At 49.1% G+C, this 20,653-nt stretch overlaps 1 protein-coding gene across 1 annotated transcript; it reads left to right on the top strand.

Annotated features, from left to right (window-relative positions):
- Positions 1-7,476: 7,476 nt before the first annotated feature.
- LOC101761562 (probable inactive receptor kinase At5g10020) lies at positions 7,477-12,135 on the top strand. The gene is given in 5 exon segments (XM_012844029.2): positions 7,477-7,881; positions 7,884-7,951; positions 7,953-8,598; positions 9,496-11,163; positions 11,370-12,135. Coding segments are annotated over 5 exon segments (3,168 nt in total). The 5' UTR covers positions 7,477-7,676; the 3' UTR covers positions 11,951-12,135.
- Positions 12,136-20,653: the final 8,518 nt, after the last annotated feature.

Here is a 20,653-nt window from a genome sequence, read left to right as displayed (position 1 = left end):
CCTTCGGGCGCCGCTGGTCTCGGGGGATGCACGTCGCGCTAGGCCGCTACTGCCCTGCGGCCCCAAGCCTCCACAGACTGCCGGTGCTGGGTCCCGCGTCCCCCGAGGTTGCCTCTCCGCCTCCAAGTCAACAAGATCGAGCCGCTAGCCTTGTGCCACTCCTCCTGTCTTCCGCGTTAAGTCAAAATCCAACGAATAGATCCATGGTCGCATGGAGGAAGAGTACAATTTTTTGGGAAGTTGGAGACTTCAAGCTCGAGGTGCGCCAGAGAGCAGAGCGGTGGTACGGCGGGCGAGCTGCTCTTCTGGTTCTGTCCGTCCATCTTGCTCGTGCCTGCGTAGCAAAGGATTTCAAGATTGCTTGCTGCTAGCGACAGCATCTAGAATAATTGGCTCTTGTAATTCGGTTTTATTATTGTTTGTTATTCTTTTTGGTGAGAATTAAATTGACCTTCACTTTGTTGTTAGATTCTGTTCTTGCGCGAGAGTAAGAGTGGAGGAGGGCGACGACCCTAGCAGTGGATAAAAGAGGAGGGAGGAAGAGGAGGGGAGAAAAAAAAGAAGGGACTGATAGGTGGGTCCATTGTAAATTTACAATGGGTAAAATAGACTATTCACAATAAGTCTTTATGTTTCTGGAGCTGAAGTACTGCAATTAGTCAAACACGTACAACAACTTAATATTTTTTTGAGTTGGTGGAGTGGAGCTGCAAAAGATGTTGGTAGAGTGAAGTTGTTTTTCCTTAAGAGTGAAGTGCCACCAAACACCCCGTTAGTCTAATCCTCGAGGCTTGGCTTCTTGAGTGGCAGCTCACGTCGCGTGAGCGAGTGAGCGGCGTGTGGTGTGAAGGACGGAGGCAGCCGGCTCAGGCTCCCTCTGCCGAGCTCCCCTCTCGTTGTCCATTGGCCCGCGGCCCCACATGCTCCCTGGCATCGCGTGGCGCCGCCACGAGGGGTGCGATTTATTAGCTGGTGATGGGGTTGGGTTCGTTTGGATCGGGACGCACCCAGACCTCAACCCGAATTGTTTAGCGGACCACGTCTCGGCCTCCCTCCCTCGCTGAACCTACTTGTTGTCTACCATCCCTGCCTGCTGTGATGGGCATCATTTCGTGCAGAATGCAACGTGGTTTCGGTTCCGATAATTTGTTAAGAACACTCCCCTCTTCGATGGAAACAAGACGAAACAAGACAGGGGTAGTCCATCTAAAAAAGATAAGGAAGAAGCAATATTGACACACTTCCAGGAGATCCTGGAACTGAACATACCAGATATGAAACTTTGAATTGGAAGACCCTGAGCATGCAACAACATAATTTGGAATGCTTGGAGGAAGAATTCACTGAGGAAGAGATCAAAGCAACAATAATAGAAATGAACTTAGAAAAGGCACCAGAACCAGATGGGTACATTGGGAAGTTTTTCAAGTGCTGTTGGAAAATAATTAAAGAGCACCTCAAGGCTGCAGTACAATTCTTCTAAAACCAACATGGACAGCATTTCAACCTTCTCAACTCTGCACACATTGTGTTAATCCCAAAAATAGCAAAAGCAAAGACTGTAACTGATTTTAGACCAATAAGCTTAACTAGCGGTGTGTTAAAGATCATATCAAAGATGTTAGCTGCAAGGTTGTCCAAAGTTTTGAATGAGCTGGTATCCAGAAACCGAAGTGCTTTCATTAAAAGGTGAAGCATACATGATAATTTTCTATACACTAAGAATCTCATAAAGAAGTTGCACAGAGCGAAGAGGCCGACTCTCTTTCTCAAATTGGACATAGCAAAAGCCTTTGACATAGTAAGGCGGGACTATTTAATGGAGGTGCTGGAAATCATGGGGTTTGGGGTCAAATGGAGACAATGGATATCTACACTGCTTTCCTCAGCCACACCATCAGTTTTGGTAAATGGATCGAGAACGAAAAAACTAAAACACAGAACAGGGCTTAGGTAGGGCGATCCTTTATCTCCAATGCTCTTCATTCTTGCACTAGAACCCCTACAGAGGCTTTTACAATTAGCAGAAAATGGCTCAACCTTGACGCCCATACATAACCGAGCAGCAAAGATTAGGATCAGCTTATATGCAGATGTTGCTGCCATTTTCATCAACTCAGTAAGAGAGGAGATAGAAACTGTTAAAGAGATTCTGAATGCATTTGGTAGATCCTCAGGGTTGCATGTCAACCTTACCAAGAGTGCTGCATACCCAATAAGATGTGAGGGTACCAATTTACAGAAAATACGACAGAGTATGCCGCGTGAGATCAAAAACTTTCCTTGTAAATACCTGGGACTACCACTCATCTTGAGACAACTTAAGAGAGTGGAAATTCAGCCACTCATAGACAGAATTGCAGGAAAACTTCCTAGGTGGAAGGGGGAGCTCATGGATAAAGCTGGTAGATTGACACTTGTCAGAACAGTATTGACTGCAATGCCTTTTTTATTTCCTCACTGTTTTCTCTCTAAAGAAATGGGCTGCAAAGCGGATCGATAAAATCAGACGAAACTTTCTATGGAAGGGGTCGGAGGAGGTAAGTGCTGGACACTGCCTTGTAAAATGGAAAAAGGTAGCATTGCCAAAAGAATTGGGAGGATTGGGCATTCTTGATCTTCAGACATTCAGTAGAGCTCTGCGCCTACGCTGGCTATGGTTTGAATGGATGGAAGTTGATAGACCATGGGTGGGAACAATGCCTCCCTGTGATGAAATAGACAAGCAATTGTTCAGAGCAAGCATGACAGTGACAATTGGGAATGGAAATAAGGCAAAGTTCTGGCAGTGTTCCTAGCTGCAAGGAAGAGCTCCACGAGACATAGCACCACAGCTTTATAAGCTAGCCTGGAGGAAGAATAGAACAGTGAGAGAGGACATCACTGATCACAATTGGACCAGGAGCCTGTGGAGAATGAGTACGGGGGAGGAAATGGTTGAATTTGTTACGCTTTGGGACTTGGTGCAAGATGTCCAACTCAATGATCAAGAAGACAACATAGTCTGGAAATGGACTGGGCATGGATCCTACACTTCCAAATCTGCATATCTGGCATAACTGAAAGGAACGTACAACTCTTTTGACGCTAAAGCTATCTGGCATGCTCATGCGGAGGGGAAGCAAAAAATTTTTGGTTGGCTACCGGTACAGAGCAAGATCATGACGGCAGACAAGATGCAAGAGAGAAACTAGCCATGTAAGAGTGAGTGTGACTTGTGTGATCAGGAGTTAGAGACGACAGTTCATCTGTGTTTACACTGCAGTTATACCAAGGAAGCATGGCACTTGATGAGCATATGGACCAAGGGAGTGATTAACATACCTGACGCGGCCAACGAAGACATGGAGCAATGGTGGCAGCGGTCTCTAATCAATGTCAAAGGGAAGCAAAGAAAATCAGTAGCAGCTTTCCTCATGCACACAACTTGGAATATATGAAAAAGAAAGAAATAAGAGAGTATTTGAAGGCAAAAGCTTGACCAAGTTGTAGGCACGATTCATGAAGATATCAATACGAAGAAGATGGCATGTGGCAACTCGGATCTGGGTTTGAGTTAACTTTATTTCATTAATGTTAGTTAAGCTATTCGAGTTTGAGTTCATCCATTTATGTAATATTAAACTTATTATAATCAGCAACTTCTATTTTCTTAGATGAATAGGCCGTGCTCCTTCCTGCCTTCCTAGAAAAGACATGGCACATGAGCCCGGGTATCGATCAGCACTACTATATTCTCACCCATCACGGACAATAAGCAGCTGAAGACAGGGTGATCATTACTGTATCTAGAGAAAACCTCGAGACAGTGACGGCCTCATGGGCGCGGGGGTGGGCTCGGCCGCTTCGGCACCGAACCCCTTGACACGACAGGCAGGGAAAGACCGGGGCCGGGCACGTCGCGGCGAGTGCGAGAGGACGACAAGCAAGCGGGCAAGCGAGCGAGGAGACGACGCGACGCGCGGCCGGTGGTGCGCTGTGACCCGCCCCTGTAAAGCGCGCGCGCACGCCGGTGGCAGATGGCGCCACGGAATGGAACGCGGCGGGGGCGGTGGTTTGCTCGAGCCTCATCCTGCGTGTCGCGAGCCTCCAGATATTCCTGTCGCCGTGGGAAAACACTTGTTTTTTTCCCCCCTCGCATTCTTTATCTCAGAAACAATCCCCCTCTTCGGCTCTTCCCTTCTCTCGCTGTCTGCGTGCCTGTCTCTCGAAGAACTAGACCTTTTTGGAAAGCAAATTTGCAGAGGCTCGGCTCGACCTCAGTGAGGGAGCCAGAGGCGGTGTGCGTGTGACCTGGCAGTCGGCCACGCCACGCTTATCATTCTGCCATGTCTGGCCCACCTTGATGCGAGCCTTTTCCTTGCGGCCACAGCGGACATCCATAGCCTGGGTGGCTAGGTCCCACCGGCAGAAGACAGTAGCACTACTCCATTATCCACATATCCATGGCAGAGGTCTTATATACCAGTAAAAAAATTTGTTTGCCATTGATGTGTTTTCATTAAGACTGAGGCCTCGGTGTCGCTTGTTTGAATAGGAGGGGTTAAAGTTTAACACCTTATTTTTAATATATTTTATCACATTACCTCCCAAACACGTGTTAAAAGGGATGTGTTAAAATTTAACATCTCCAATTTCATAAATACATGGAGGAGGTGTTAAAACTTGTTAAAAGTGGTCCCCTCTTCACTTTTTCCCACCATTGCTCCCTTCTCTCTCCTCCCCTCTCTCTGCCGGCCATAAACGAGGGGGTAATGAAGTCATTTCCCACCAAAGGAGGGGGTAATGGAGTCATTTGCCACCGAATGTGTTAAAGTTTAACACACCATCCGAACACTCTAATATGTTAAACTTTAGCACTCTATTTTAAGAGTGTTATTTGCTAAACTTTAACCCGGGGTACCTTTGTTTTTTTATAACACAGTACCACCGTGATCATGATGCATGCCTGGATCACAAGTTAACCAAAACCGGCCCAGGTTTAGCTGCGAGACATCATCTCACTGGTGGAGTGACAAATTACTTTTCTTCTACCAGATGATTCAAACCCAAGCAAAGCTAGCCTGCCTGCCCGTCTGTCCCTCCCTGCCCATCGATGACAGCTTTGAGTCCCCGCCCGGTTTCATCGTCTTTCTTTCTTTTTTTTCATCAGTGAAAGTGCCCTGGTTAATCCCCCGCCCTTTGTACTGCCACCAACTGCCGCCCATATCTTTTATGTCCTTTCTCCATCTGCCACAATCATCACCCTTCTCTTCTCTGCTCTTAAATCTTTTTTTTTTCTTTCAAACTCACCGACTTTGGCAAAGAATATTAGTTCGGTCATCTAATTTTCAAGGAGTGAATAGACGCATTTGTTTTTGTCCTCCCTGTCGATGCTCTACTCTACACGGTTTGGTTTGGTTACGTACAGCTCATGTGCATTGGGTTTGTTGGTACTCTCTCTCTCTCTCTTCTCCAGCCAACCAATTCCCACTCGGTATTCCGTCGGTTCAGGACGCGTGAGTGAAAACGTCACCTGATTACTGATGCCCTGCATAAAATTAGCAGCGTTGCTAGGTGCCAAATCAGCTGAAATGCCCATACGGCATTTGCATTTCTTTGGATTTGCTCTCCGAGAATTGCGATTCATACCGACACGTCACTCTCACTATATCCTGGTGCTGAACCTACCTAATCATGCCAAGAAAGAAACTTCCTCGTCACTTCACACAGGTAATGATACCTAGCGCACGGCATGCATTTGTGGAATTGGATTCATAGTATTCAAATCCGGTGATTACTTATCTTTCCTGTGATTGGTCATATGATGCATTCGTAATCTGATAATGGACTCTTACAAGAAAAAAAAATCAATTCAGAAACAGCTGCTTCTAACACATGGCTTTGCACCACCAATAGGCATCCATGCAGGCCCTGCATCCAGCTCAGCACATCCCCTCTCTCTCTCTCTCTCTCTCTACCATGCACGAGCAAGCACATCCTATACAACTACTACTACAAAATCAAGGGAGGAAATTAGGAGGAATATTTGACTTGTGCAGCGGCTGCAATCAATCAATCATGCCTGCCGCGGCCGCCTTTTAAACTGGAAAAATATATTCCCTGTCCTGACCTAGCGCTTCGCTTTTGCGACCCTGATTAATCAGCCGGACCGGCCCGGCCCGGGCCTCATGTTCTTTCTCCGCGTCCCGGCTAATGATTTTTTCCTCCCAGGGCAGGCACCGCTCGTGTCCCCGTCACGACAGCTCCCGGGTGCTGAAGCGCTCCCAACGCCCATCGCGCTCGCCGGATTGATGGATGCGAGACACGCGGTCATTTTCAGGGCATGTTTTCCTCCTAACAGCAAGCATCCTGCTGCATCCGCCCGGATTAGGGTATCGTCTCCAGCACACCCCCCCCTTTCGGATTAGATCTGCCGTGCACTCTTCTCCTCCTTCTCCTCCTTCTCCTCCTCCTCCTCCTCCTTTCCTGCTGTCATCCTTAATAAAAACTCACCAGTCATAGATTCCGTTTAGCTAGCTGGGCAATTTAGGTGGAGCAAATCAAAGCTTGGTTTTATTTAAAAAAGCATTGTGTATTTGTCATGCAAATTTGCCTAGAGCCTGATCCACATACACATAGTACAGAAAAATCTCTAGTGGCTGGACAGGTTCCTGAAAATGCGACCCCACGAGCTGCTGAAATTATAACACTACCACACTACTACTAAGCTCCATTTCTCATCACGTCAACCTGTCCTCGTCACCCGAAATGTGAATTTGTTCTGAATTTCTGAATGTGGCAGCTGGCCCTGCTTGGCCTGTTGAGTGGTCTGAAGAAAGAAAGCATATGGGGAGGGGAGGGGAGGGGAAAGCCAGGCAAAGGCAGCTCACCTGAGCTGGAGGAAAGGGGTCAAAGACTGAAACAGCCTAGGGGCATGTGGGGCTCTTACTTTCCTACCAGTACCCAGTGCCTGCACACATCATTTTGCAGATTCTTTTCTGTTTTCTTTTGCCCCTCCCCCTCCCTTTTGATTTGGATGCATCGGATGGGAGAGCAATCTTTGCCTTCCTGGTTGTTTACATTTTTTATTTATTACTTTCTGTGTTTGTAAGACACAGGCTGAATGATGTACGGATAGATAACAATCATCCAACATTTGTTATCTCAAACCACTCTGTTTGGATAATATGTGATTGCTTGTAGAGCCTAGTAGAGCGGACAATAAGCAAAAAATTACTAACAATTAACCAAAACAAAAAAATAAAAGTAGAAAAAATCTGACATTTTTATTCGTACGAAAATTGCAAATTGTTAGAGGAGTGTTGTAGCAGCCCAAAAAAAAGAATCCATAAAGTACCCATAGCACTCCACAAGCCACAGTAACAGTCTAAACAGAGAGGTAACACCAGGTCACAGTAGTCTCACAGCTAAGCTTAATAAACTGCTAAGCACACCACCACTTGTGACTTTCCAGTCTGTACTCTCTCTCCCTCTCTCCCTCTCTCCCTCTCTCTCTCCTGTTATTACTCATCCATCCCCTCCCGTTTCCAAAAAATTGGCCTTTCTCTCACACATCTTACTACCACCTCTCTCTCCATCTCCAATGGCGGCCGCCACCACCACCTCCCCTTCCCCCTCCTCCGCCTCCTACAAACCCTAACCCTAGGTAGCTATCGCCACTTCCCCCCGCATCTATGGCTGTTCTCCTCGCTTTCGTTCTCCTGCTTCTTTCCGGGGGCGCCGCCGGCGACGACGTGGCGGCGCTGCTCGAGTTCAAGAAGGGCATCGCGGACCGGGACCGGGACCCCGTGCTGGGGTCCTGGTCCCCGCCGGCTACCACCGAGGCCGGCAACGGTGGCGGGAGCTGCCCCGCCGCGTGGCGCGGCGTGGTGTGCGACGGCGCGCGGTGGTCGGCGTCGCGCTCGATGGCCTCGGCCTCTCCCGGGAGCTCAAGATGGCGACGCTCGCCCGGCATGCGGGCGCTCCAGAACCTCTCCCTCGCCGGGAACGCCTTCTCCGGCCGCCTGCCCCCCGCTATCGGCACCCTCTCCTCGCTGCGCCACCTCGACCTCTCTGGGAACCGCTTCTACGGGCCCATCCCGGGCCGCCTCTCCGACCTCAACGGCCTCGTCCACCTCAACCTCTCCCACAACAACTTCTCCAACGGCTTCCCCACCGACGGGATCCGGCAGCTGCAGAACCTGCGCCGCATCGACGTCCGCAACAACTCCTTCTGGGGCAATGCCGGGGATCTGCTCAAAGAGCTCCGCAATGCCGAGCACATCGATCTGAGCGACAACCTCTTCACCGGCAGCGTCGATTTGGAGCTGGACAACTTGACCAGCATCGGGAATACAGTCAAGTATCTCAACCTCAGCCACAACAAGCTGGGTGGCGGCTTCTTCCGGAATGAGACGGTGGGGGCGTTCAAGAACTTGGCGGTCCTTGATTTGAGCAACAATGGGCTTGGTGGGACAGTGCCGAGGCTCGATGCGTGGTTCTCACTGGAGATTTTCAGGGTTTCTGGCAATGGGCTGTTTGGGATGATGCCCGAGGCACTTCTCCAGAATTCAATGCGGCTCATCGAGGTTGATCTAAGCAGGAACGGCTTCTCAGGTACCTTCCCTTTTCTACTGAAATGTACATATCTCATTGAATTTTGTGATCTATCAGAGTAGGATTGCCACTGTAAGTTGAATTTTGGTGATCTATTAGTTTGTTTCTTGTGTTGTTTAATTTCTTGATGATGGGGATGGCGAGTGGCTCCCGGGCCAAGGTGCTTAAAATTGCAAGCCGCGAATCAGATCTTGGGCATTGGTGCATTCGCAGACATGCATGTCTGATGGAAACGGATTCCTCGTGACGACATTGCAAAATGATCGCTGTGTCTTGAATCTGGAAGACTCCATTTGCTTGGAGGATTTGATGAGCATAGATAAAAACAGGCTCTTCCATCAATGCCGCTTGTCGTGGTGTAGAAAGTGTGCCGTTTTCCTTTTGACGGATATGGTCATCAACCTTGTACTTGCATGCATGCTGGCTTACAATTGATTTTGAGAATTATTTTTTTCCTCTCATTTTAGTCATGTGCTTGCTTTTCTAGCATGTGATGTTAGCAAGAATCAGTTACGTTACTAAGAAAAGTATTAGTTCGGAACCGACTATTTTCTGACAGCTGGTGCCTGGTGATTGATAAGCGAAGTAAACATTTTTTGCCTATTGAATCAACTATCATGTTGGCTCTTGATTTCTTCTAATGTAGACCTGTTTCTTGGTCTGAGCCTATCATGACTTTTCACAGTTCAATCAAGAACTTTACAAACTATTTGAATACCGTGACATGAGATTGACTATTGGAAATGTATACACATTAACATTTGATCATGTGCGAGTTTAACTAATAGTCTAATAGTATTCCACTTACATGTATCCTGTCTTGTTTACAGTCATTTACAGATACTTTATTCATTGATATTTGTCATTAAATGATGCATGTGCCCTTAAACTTTGCAGGGTCACTGCCGATCGTGAACTCTACAACTTTGAAGGTGTTGAATCTCTCCACCAATGTTCTATCAGGATCATTACCAGCCACTGTTGGCAAGTGTACCTCAGTTGATCTGAGCGGAAACCAATTTTCTGGGGAGCTAGCTAAACTGCGTTCCTGGGATGGGATTGTTGAGGTTATTGACTTGAGTTCGAACAAACTGGAGGGAAGCTACCCGAATGATGCTGCCCAGTTTCAGAACCTAGTCTCATTGAAGTTGCGGAACAATTCATTGTCAGGGTCTCTCCCTTCTGTTTTGGGAACCTATCAAAAGCTCTCTGTCCTTGATCTCAGTCTGAATGCACTTGAGGGATCTGTTTTACCTACTTTCTTCATGTCACCAGCTTTGACAGTGTTAAATCTTTCTGGAAACAGATTTACTGGAACTATTCCATTTCAGAGCACCCACTCAACGGAATCAATACTTCTCTCATCTCAACCTGCCCTCAAGATTGTTGATCTGTCCAGTAATTCTTTGAATGGACCATTGCCACCAGATATCTCCAACTTGCAAAAACTTGAGTTTCTTATTCTTGCGATGAATGAATTGTCTGGGGAGATTCCCAGTGAGATAAGCAAGCTTCAAGCTCTGGAGTATCTTGACTTGTCACATAACCACCTCACAGGCAGAATTCCGGATATGCCTCAAAATGGTCTTAAGTTATTCAATGTATCTTACAATAATTTACAAGGAACTGTTCCTAAAAGTGTTGAAAAGTTCCCTTTATCTTGCTTCCGACCTGGAAATGACTTGTTAGTTTTCCCAGATGGCCTACCTGCTGGAAATGATGATTACACTGGAGTTGGTCAGAGCCGAACATCTCACGGACATAAGGCCGGTGTTCGAGTTGCTCTTATTGTTGGCTGCATTGGAGCCATCTTGCTAGTGATCTTCATAGCCCTAGCACTCTATGTGGTCAGGTCTCAAGAGCTTTGTGGAAGAAATGGATTTAGAGGTCAGATTACCATCAGGGATCTAAAGGGGAGAATAAGCCGTCCAAATCTGTTCAAGTCGCCCAAAGATAATGTTATACCAAGTAAAACAAGTTTCTCAAATGATCATCTCTTAACGGCTGCAGCTAGATCTATGTCTGCTCAGAAAGAGTTATTGGCTGAAGCTGCTGTGGAATATGGTTACACCGATCCAAAGGAGGTTGCTCAATCCACAAGTTCAGGTGTGGCTGAGACTTCTGCTGCAGTCCAGGCTCGGGAGTCTTCTCCACAGGCTGCATTGCCAACATCACCACACTTTGACTCCAGATTCCATGAGGAACCTGTAGCTTTTGAAGTATACTCGCCAGATCGGTTGGTTGGAGAATTGATTTTCGTGGACAGCACTTTGGTTTTCACAGCTGAGGACCTCTCACGTGCACCAGCAGAGGTTCTTGGAAGGAGCAGTCATGGAACAACATACAAGGCTGTTCTACAAAGTGGGCATGTCCTGACGGTGAAATGGCTGCGTGTTGGTCTTGTGAAGCATAAAAAAGAGTTCATTAAGGAGGTAAAGAGGATTGGCACTATCAGCCATCCAAATATAGTTTCATGGAGAGCCTTCTATTGGGGTCCTAAGGAGCAAGAGAGATTAATTATTTCTGACTACATCAGTGGTGATAGCTTGGCACTTTACCTTTATGGTAACTATCTTATGCTCATCCTCATTTTAAGCATCAATTTTCTTGATTTTTTTGTTTGTTAGGTCGATATACATTGTCTCCTTGGGAAAGAAAATGTTTTACTATTATATGTATCAAAGATGTGTCTAATTCTTTAGTCATTTCTCACCAGACTTAAGATTTACTTGCAGTCACTGATTATTTAATCTGTGCTGGCTGTGATACAGAGTCAACTCCCAGAAGATACTCCCGTCTGTCAGTTTCTCAGCGGCTCAGAATTGCCATCGAGCTAGCTCGCTGCCTCCAGTTCCTACATCATGAGAAGGGCCTGCCTCATGGCAATCTGAAGCCAACTAATATATTCTTGACTGGTCCTGACCTGTCTCCGAAGCTGGTGGATTATGGTCTGCATAGGTTCATGGCTCCAAGCGGCACTGCTGAGCAAATACTGAATTTAGGAGCTCTAGGGTACCGAGCCCCAGAACTGGCAAACGCAGCCAAGCCGGCACCATCTTTTAAGGCTGATGTGTATGCATTCGGGGTGATTGTCATGGAGATGTTGACGCGGAAGAGTGCAGGAGACATCATCTCAGGCCAATCTGGCGCTGTTGATCTAACTGACTGGATTCAGATGTGCAACAGGGAGGGGCGGGGAACGGACTGCTTTGACCGGGACATCACGGGCTTGGAAGAATCCCCGAGGATAATGGACGAGCTGCTGGCGATCTCGCTTAGGTGTATCCTACCTGTAAATGAGAGGCCTAACATGAAGACGGTCTGTGATGACCTGTGTTCGATAACAGTGTGAGTTTTCCTTTGGTTTCCTTCCCCAGTGTACATGTAACCGATTTTCCGTCTCCCCATCCCGATTTTTTCCGTGGGTTTTCCAGAGCCTTGTAGCCAGGGTTTGTTTGATTGGTAACTGCTAGTGTAAAGAGGATTCGATCCACCCATTGATTGATTGATATCAACCATTGCTGTCTTTCTTCATGAGCTCGACACAACTGCCTTGCTGTTCACTCATCAATTTCTTCACACAGAACATTTCCCTGTGAATTGTTACTGCACACGGTTGCTCCTGTTGCCCCAATACTGTAGCTGCAACATGCAATCCTGCAGTTGGCCTGTTGATCTTGTATGTGAAGTTACTTCGATTTCGGCCTGCCTGACTACTATTACTTGCATCACATGCGCTTCTGGAGCAGCTGCAGCATGTGCTGGATATCTAGTGCCCCCTGTAGCAACCATTCTGGCGCCAGATTTATTGAATGAAACAGGGGGGGTCGTTAGTGAGCCGGTCCATGCAGCAGCCTTCAATTCTCGCTGTGGAAACTGGAGAAGACAGGCAGAGCGCAGCCATGTTCTCCCGGCCAGAAATTCTCCACTCCACCTCTGAATCTGATCATCTTCACCTCGCCGTGGGACTGGCAGCTACTCGATGACCGGGTCGTGATGGTGCCAATTGGCATCGAACCTGCCGTCGGATGGCGCTCCGATACTGACAGGTGGGCCGTGGTGTTGCCAGGTAAGCATTTGGAGGGTCGTCGTCCTTCGGTTGCAGGATCGGAAGACACATGGGTCATGGACTCGTGCGTGGATCATAATGATCTTGGTTCAGTAGTGAAGGCCTGCCCCGTGGGGCCTGTGGTCCTTGGCTGTATCTGTTATCGTATTGTCAGCGCACCATCACTTCACAAATGCACTTGTTCATGATTACTCCTGATCCTCAGCATCTTGAATCTGCTAGATCAATGCAACCTTTTAGACGCCTTCCAAGGAAAGCAACTCAAAATTAAATCCATCTATAATTCTGTGCTCCTAGGAGTCAAGCAGGCCATGAATCATGATCCATCCGTTCGATTGTCACGGCACCCCTGTCGTTTGCGCAAATGCCACGGTTCATATCCCACTGACCTGCATGCCTTGTCCATCTCTTGAAGACTATGAAAATTATGTGCACTTGTAGAGAAATGTATATGGAATAGGAGCCGCAAACTTTGGTGGTGGCTCATTACTCGGCAAGATTGGACTTCGCGCTTGGTGCTTGGTGATCTTCCGCTTCGCCAGACGTTGAGTTCCTTGTTTTGTGTGGCGGGTCATTCCCAAGCTTTGTGATGTGGTGCTGTGTGTTTCTTCGAGTTTACCTGTTTAAACATCTCTTCTTCTTAATGACAAACGTGCTATGCACGTCTTTTAATAATAGGTTACTGCTGCACGATGGCTGGCCAGTATTCGCGGAGCTTGCCGAGGGAGGGCTCTTAATGTTCCTGTCATCTCGCGCCGAAACGAAATAAATGGTGTGCCATCTGTCAGAGAAGCAATGAGCTCACACAGTCCTCAACAGATCGAATCAACTGATGCTGTACTGAAAGCACATATGGAAGGACCGGGGAGCGGCAACCGGGATGAACGTGAGCCTACAAATTCTTCACAAAAGAATCACGATCTATGTAAAGTCCTCAAATGACTCATGAACCTCTCGCTAGGAATGATTCTAAGTGAAGTCTTTGATGCAAAGTGGAAGCAAACACGGGACTATCGAAACAATGTGTCTGCGTAGGCATGGTCCCTGCCTGGGCCTGGCCCATTCCACGCCCAGCCCATATAACTTATCCGGCGGAATGGGAACGGGATTTGCATGGGATCGAAACGATTGGGCTAGTAGCAGGCCCAAAACAGAGGCAAAAATAGGCCTCCAAGTGCTAACGGGTCCACAAAGCACAAGCGCGGAGGAGCAGCAACACATGATGCAATCATGCAACAGGTGAGCCGTTGGGTGATGATCCGGATGCCTTGAAGACATATTCTTTTGTATAATCCTCTTCCTGGCACGAAACATCACAATCAGCATGTGAAATTGGACGCATGAAACAAATTTGTGTATTAAAAACGAAGGCATAAGTCTCAAAAGGAAAAAAAAAATCCTCTTCCAGAGTCCGGCCCTGTGTGTATTAGAAACGAAGACATTCGTCTCAAAAGGAAAAAAAAATCCGAATACAGGGCTCCAGAGAGTTTCTTTCATCAATAAATTCGCTTGGAAGACCAATTCAGTGGTTTACGTGTTGTTCTGTACAGCAGTACAGGAGTTGGAGTTCGTATGGACGACCCAAGCACCTTGTATGGGCTACTGATTTGGGCTATCGACGACACCGAAACGGGATTGGAACGATCCAGTCGCACACGTGCCTCTTCTTTAACCCCCCTGTCCGTCTCTCTCTCTCTCTCTCTCTCTCTCTCTCTGAAGCATAGAAGCACGCGCGCCAGCCTGCACATACTCCGTACACAAGAAGAGAGAGAGAGGGGGGGAGAGATCCTCAGATCCACGCTACCAAATCGACATTATACTTGCCCAGATCAGGCTTCGCGTATGGAAATGGATCAACAACAGCAGCCTGCTCTACCAGCTGCTATTGCCCAATAAACGGATTGCGTCCGGAGGCCAGCAGGATCACCACGTCATCGTGGACGTCGATCGTCTGGCCGTCAATGTCGTCGCCGGCGGCGACGCCGGGACAACGAGCCCCAAAGGCCACGCCGCCGTTGAGGTAGTCAAACCCAAAGGCCACGCCGTTGAGGTCAAACCCAAAGGCGTCCACGACAGAGCCGCCGGCAAGAATCGCTGCGTGGCGTGCGGGGAGCCCATGAGGTGGGTTGCCATCGGGCGGTGTGGCCACCGCGGTGTGTGCACCAAGTGCATGGTCCGCGACCGGTTCTTCCAACAGAACAAGCGCTGCTACATCTGCAACATCCAATCCAATGTCCCAAGGTCCTCGTCGCCAGGGCGGACGACGGTGTCCGCGGCGGAGCAGCCACTCCTCCCAAGCTGCCCCGGTTCGCCTTCCGAGACGGCCGCGTGGGCAACTACTGGTACCACGGGCACGCAGCGGCCTACTTCGAGGAAGAGAAAGTGTATCAAGCCGTAAGGGCTGAATGCGAAGGAATAATGCCACCGTTCTATTATCCCCTGGTAAATTTTTCCCATCGCAAGCTAAAATTAAATACATAAAATTGGTTGTACCTCAGATACCTCTCTCTCTCTCTCTCAAACTTGCATTTCTTACCTGATATTTAAATGTGTGTGTGTGTGTGTATACTCTGTTGTTTCTTTGTTTTCCAGGGTCTCTTCGTATTTTGGTTTGGTTTGATTATTGTGCCCGGAGCATTTATGGGGATTGTATTTGCAAGCGAGATGAAGAATTTGACGTCACAAGTGGGAGTCGGCGCCCTGAGCATGCATATTCGTTGCCTTGTTGTTTGCTACCGTCATGTGGTCACTGCCAAGGTGCTCCAAATACGAGCCTGACGAGTTGGAACAGTGGCGCTATGATAAAGCTAGTAATGAGCAGCAGTGGATATGTTGATGCACATTAGCATATCAGGAGTGTATAGGCGTAGACATTCAAGATTATTGTCTTTGAGTTGGAATAATGTATGTTTGCGCCTAGCAGATAACAAATAGCAGCGCATTTTTCTCTCTTGATGTACTTAACCAAGCGTAAAAAAATCAGGAGTATTTTGGTACCAAAAGTATATACCTTCACAGCATCAAAAAGTAGCTAGCCATCCAATAAAAAAACATGTAAATATCTTGCTCTCTGTTTACAATAAGGCTCCGCATTGTTAATGTTTACGCCTGTCATAAACTCACAACCATGCTAATGAAGCTAGATTTTTTTTGAGGGGGCCTGCTAATGAAGCTAGATGGTGCCAAGCTATACATCAAAGGCTCAAAGCTGGCACCTCAACCAAACTGTCCAACCAGCCGCTAGCTTCATCCAACAGCATGAATTGAAGCTAGTCGGCCCAAATGAGGATAGTTGGTGGAGAGCAAAGGCCCAAATTCGTATTGCACGCTGACCCTGCCTGTGCTGCATGCATTGCACGCTCGTCTTTGACCACGCAAACCACAGCATCACACACGACACGACACATCTTCGTACCGATCGACGTGGCCGTTCTTCGGATAATCTTTGGTGTCTCACAGCATCAGGTCCAACTTCCCAGAGCCTCTCGATCGGTCTGCGGCACAAGTACATTGCAGACGCAATTCTAACTGATGATGGCATGGCTTAATGCATGCTTCACAACATGAAAACAAGCCAAAAAGAGAAACGATCCCTCAGCAAGCCTCACTCAGCGCAGGCTTCAACCATTTTCCTTTCCAGCAGAGAGGGCCGGGCTAAACCCCATACGGTCATACGGAACTCCGAATTAGCTAGTGTACGCGCCAGAAAAACTCAAGTCCAAATCGGAGTGACACCGTCACCTACTCGGAGTCGGCCGGCTTCCCTTTTTTGGCCCCCTATATACATACGTCCCTCGACATCTCACGCTTATGGACTATTCGTAGCACAAATCGATCGATCCCGACGCTAAACGTTCGTGCGTGTATGGAGCAGCAACAGCCTCGCCCAGACCACGTTGTCGTGGACATCGAACTTCAAGCCGTCGACGTCGCCGGCGACGGCGGCGATGCCAGCCAACGCAACGCCGTGGACGTCGTCGTCAAACCTCTCCCCACAGGCGACATCGCGGACTGCCGCGTCGTGGACATGAACCTACTCCATGTCCCCAGCGTCGTCGTCGGCAACCCTACAGCTGGGAGCCCCGACTGTCACGTAGCGGACGCCGCCGCAAAACCTGGGGGCGCCAAACGCGACGGCGCCGGCAGCGACGACGACGACGGCAGCAGCTGCTGCGTGGTGTGCACGGAGCCCCTGGAGTGGGTCGTCGTCGGGCGGTGCGGCCACCGCGTCGTGTGCGGCCGGTGCATGGTGCGGATCCGCTTCTTCCACCAGGACAAACGGTGCTGCGTCTGCCGAACCCGCTGCCCCAAGGTCCTCGTCACCAGGTGGGACGCCGCCGCCGCCGCATCTCGCGGCGCCGGGAACAACCTGCCTGCGCTGCCGCGGTTTGCATTCCGGGAGGGCCGCGTGGGCAAGTACTGGTACCACAAGCTCACGGCGGCCTACTTCGAGGATGAGCAACAGTACGACGTGGCGAGGGCTGCATGCCACGGGATCCTTTCTGCTTTCCATCAACCCCTGGTACGTGGTCTTTGTTGGCAATTCTTGATTTTCCCTAGATGATCACTTTTGGGACCATACGTCGTCGTTGACTTGCGTATATCTTTTTTTTAAAAAAGGAACTTGTTAACATTCTTGCTTAGTTTTATAATCTTCCATTTTGGATTTTGCAGGTCTGGTTCATAATTTGGTTCGTTTGTGCTATTTTGATGGGAGCAGGAATGGGCTTTAGTTTTGCTAGTCAGACGAAGCACTGGTGGTTACAAGTCTCAGCCTACGCGTTGACCATCTTGTGTGTAGTCGTGCTGGCTGCCTTCATTTGGTCCATCCCAAAGTGGACTCAAAATCCCCTGGAGGTAGAAAGTTCTCGTAAAGTAGATGAAGAAAGGTGACAGAAGTGAGTGTGTGCGCCTGCATGTCAATTTCTGCGTTTGTAATATGTTTCAAAAAAAACCGCTCTTACTTGTTGTATACTAAAAAAATTTGTTAAACTTCTATCATACCCCTTGATTAAGCCTCGGGACAAGCTTTTGGTTGGCGAATTTTAAGGTGATGATAACTTCGTATTGGTGCGTAAAAAGAGAAATTAATAATTAAGTACACATGATTGCACTTAATATTTGTGGAGGGAAGGAGTATCTGATGAAAAACACGGAACGCATTCCATGCTTGTGTAAAATTAGATCCTCGTGTTGATCAAGAGATTTGTTCGCAATAACCATGAACAAGCAAAGCTAAAGATAAACGATAATAGTGTCAATGGGTGTTTATAGAGAAATGCTCCATGCTATTTCGTTGCATTGGTTTTATTGTGATATATGTTCGGCCGACCAAATTTCCGCAATTTATTGGTGGACCTAATCCAGTTGGGCTGCTACAGTGCATTTTCTCCATTTTTGTTTCAATTCATTTGTTGATTTCTCCCTCCTCTAACCACGTGACCTGACCATTGTGCCCTTGAGCCAGCCAACCTGCTCTGCTCCGTCTCCTTGAACTGACCGAGCTCGTCGTCGTCGTCAGGGTTGGTGCCGGCAGCGGGCACGCGGGTGGGGCATGGCTACGCGAGTGGTGGATGAGCAGAACCCGAGCGGACGGAATCTCCCCACTCTAGCTGGTCGGCACAGTAAGAATGCCATAAATCCTCAACTGCTCGAGCTCCTCTGCAGATCAAGCATGCCTTCATGTCGCCGGTTCCAATCACCAGCTCAAATCCCGCCTCTCCGATTCTTCTTCTTTCCTTGGCTGAACAAAATTTCAGCCCACAATAATCGGATGCTTTACCTCTCATTGCTCTATTCGTCATCAAGCAAACATAACCTCCCCAGTATTCAACTCCCTCTGTTTCTCCTTTAGCAGCCAGCAATAACAGCAAGCAACAGCGACGAGTAGCACCAACCACCTCTCCACCTCACGCAAATCAAAGCTTGGGCTCCGGTGACTCATGCTCGCATGTGGACATCAAATAAGCAAAGCAAGCTGTTTCCGCCGCTTGATTCCCCGCACGGGGAGGTCAGCGGGCCGTCGAGACGCGATCCGCGGGAGGTCGCGGCGGGACCGAGCGCGCGGCGCCGATGCGAGCCGGGCGGGCTCCTCCCGACGCAGCGTGGCGCGAGCCTCGGCTTGGAGCGCGGCGAGGGACACTAGCGCGTCCCGGAAGCTGCCGTGCGCGTCGGCGAGGCGGAGGAAAAAAAATCGGCGGGAAGAAATCTACCCGCGGGAAAGGAGAACCGGGGGCTACCGGGGGAGGAGCATACGGAAATATGCAGGACGACAGGGTAGGTTTCAGCGTCGGTGTATTTTTCGGAAAGAACAGTGGATCTGTTGGAGCCTGATTTCTTATGTTATCCTTAAGATTTGAGGATAATATAAATAAGATTTGAGGATAATATAAGGACCTTTTAAAGTATGTTCTTCTTCTTAAATAAGATTTGAGGATAATACAAGGACCTTTTGAAGTTGCTATGATAACACAATTTCATTGTTCCTCCTCCGCGACGGCGTGACTCCATGCTCTTCTCCGCCCCGTCCGCTCAAGTTGGTGGATATCTTTTCCCATCACCAGCGTGCAGTAGTCTGCGTCGGAGCAGGTCGTCCGTCGATGCTGCCCAACATCTGTGATGCCGGGATGCCAAGATGATCTATGGAGGCCCCCAAATGCCCAGCTGGGAAAGAGTTGGGAGTCCTCAGATTATCGCTCCGTAGGAATGTGTGATATGTCACGAACCCACTCGATATACAAGGAACTGGGTATATGAGTGGGGGAAGGAAGGAGAAGATAGTTAGAAATCTAGCCTAAGATAGCCTCAAGCTGTTGCTCCTTGCCTTGACTCCGGTTTCGCTCGCCGCCACCGGGTTCTGGTTCTGGTCATCGATGCCTTCTTCGCTGCTTCTGTCGGCTTTTTCTGTAGTACTTCTGTTGCAAGCCACCGTAGGCCAACGTAAGCCCATCCCATGCTGCACTTCCAGTTCCAAGCCCACACAAATTTAGGGCAAGTGAAATAGGTTGGGTTCATCCCACTTTTTATGGGTTGGGTTCAACCCATTTCGTATTCCGAGTTCAACCCATCTCGTATTTGGATAAGAGGAATATGTTTGTTCCAGTCTTTTGTTTGGTTGGAGGTGTTGCGAGGGATGGGATTGATGCCATTTTAACACCGTTAGTAATGGGTCGACTGTAAGATGCGAGGCCCACATGTCATTCTCACTCACCTTATCCCTCCCTTTCCCTCGCACCGCTGCTTCTCCCTCCCCCACGCTCTCCCAGCGCCGGCTATCGGTCCCCGCGCTGCCGCCCCTCCCTCCCCCGCGCTGCCTGCCGCTCCCTCTCTCCGTGTCGGCCACCGCCCCTCCGCCCGCGCCGCTCCTCCTCTCCCCCGCGTCGTCGCCCCTCCGCCCGCGCCGCTCCTCCTCTCCCCCGTGTCGCCGCCCCTCTGCCTGCGCCGCTCCCTCCCCACGTCGGCCGCCGCTCCCCTCGCCGCGTACTCCTTCGCTCCTCCCCGTGATGCCGCGCCAACCCCTCCTCTACCGTCGACGCGGCGGTGGTGCTTCTCGCATACGCCGGCTGCATGCTCCTCGTCCGGCGCACCAGGCCCTGCTGCTCCGCCAGCTACTCCTCCCTTCAGCCCTACACGTGCCGAGCCTCGCGCGCGCTCCTCTCCATCCCTGCGCTCCAGCCGGGCCTTCTCGTGCTTGTGCCCAGGGGAAACGGAGCAACAACGCCATCCATCTGGGTTGAAATGGTTCGCTCATTTTGGTGGAATCCATCCCACCCGGATCTAGAGGGTATATTCCCTGCTGGGTCTGACCCAACCCAGATGCATCTTCAACCAAACGCAGGTTGATGGGGTCGAACCCGTTCCAACCAGTTCGACCCTCAAATCAAACACACCTTTACAATTTCAACCGTGGCTGGACTTATCTGATGAGGGAACCATCCCAATGCAAAACACCAATCTCTTCTCTAAATAACGAAACCTGGCAGGAGT

Source organism: Setaria italica, chromosome II (assembly GCF_000263155.2).
Source record: "Setaria italica strain Yugu1 chromosome II, Setaria_italica_v2.0, whole genome shotgun sequence".
Taxonomy (NCBI): domain Eukaryota; kingdom Viridiplantae; phylum Streptophyta; class Magnoliopsida; order Poales; family Poaceae; genus Setaria; species Setaria italica.
This window is presented reverse-complemented; position numbering and strand designations above follow the sequence as displayed.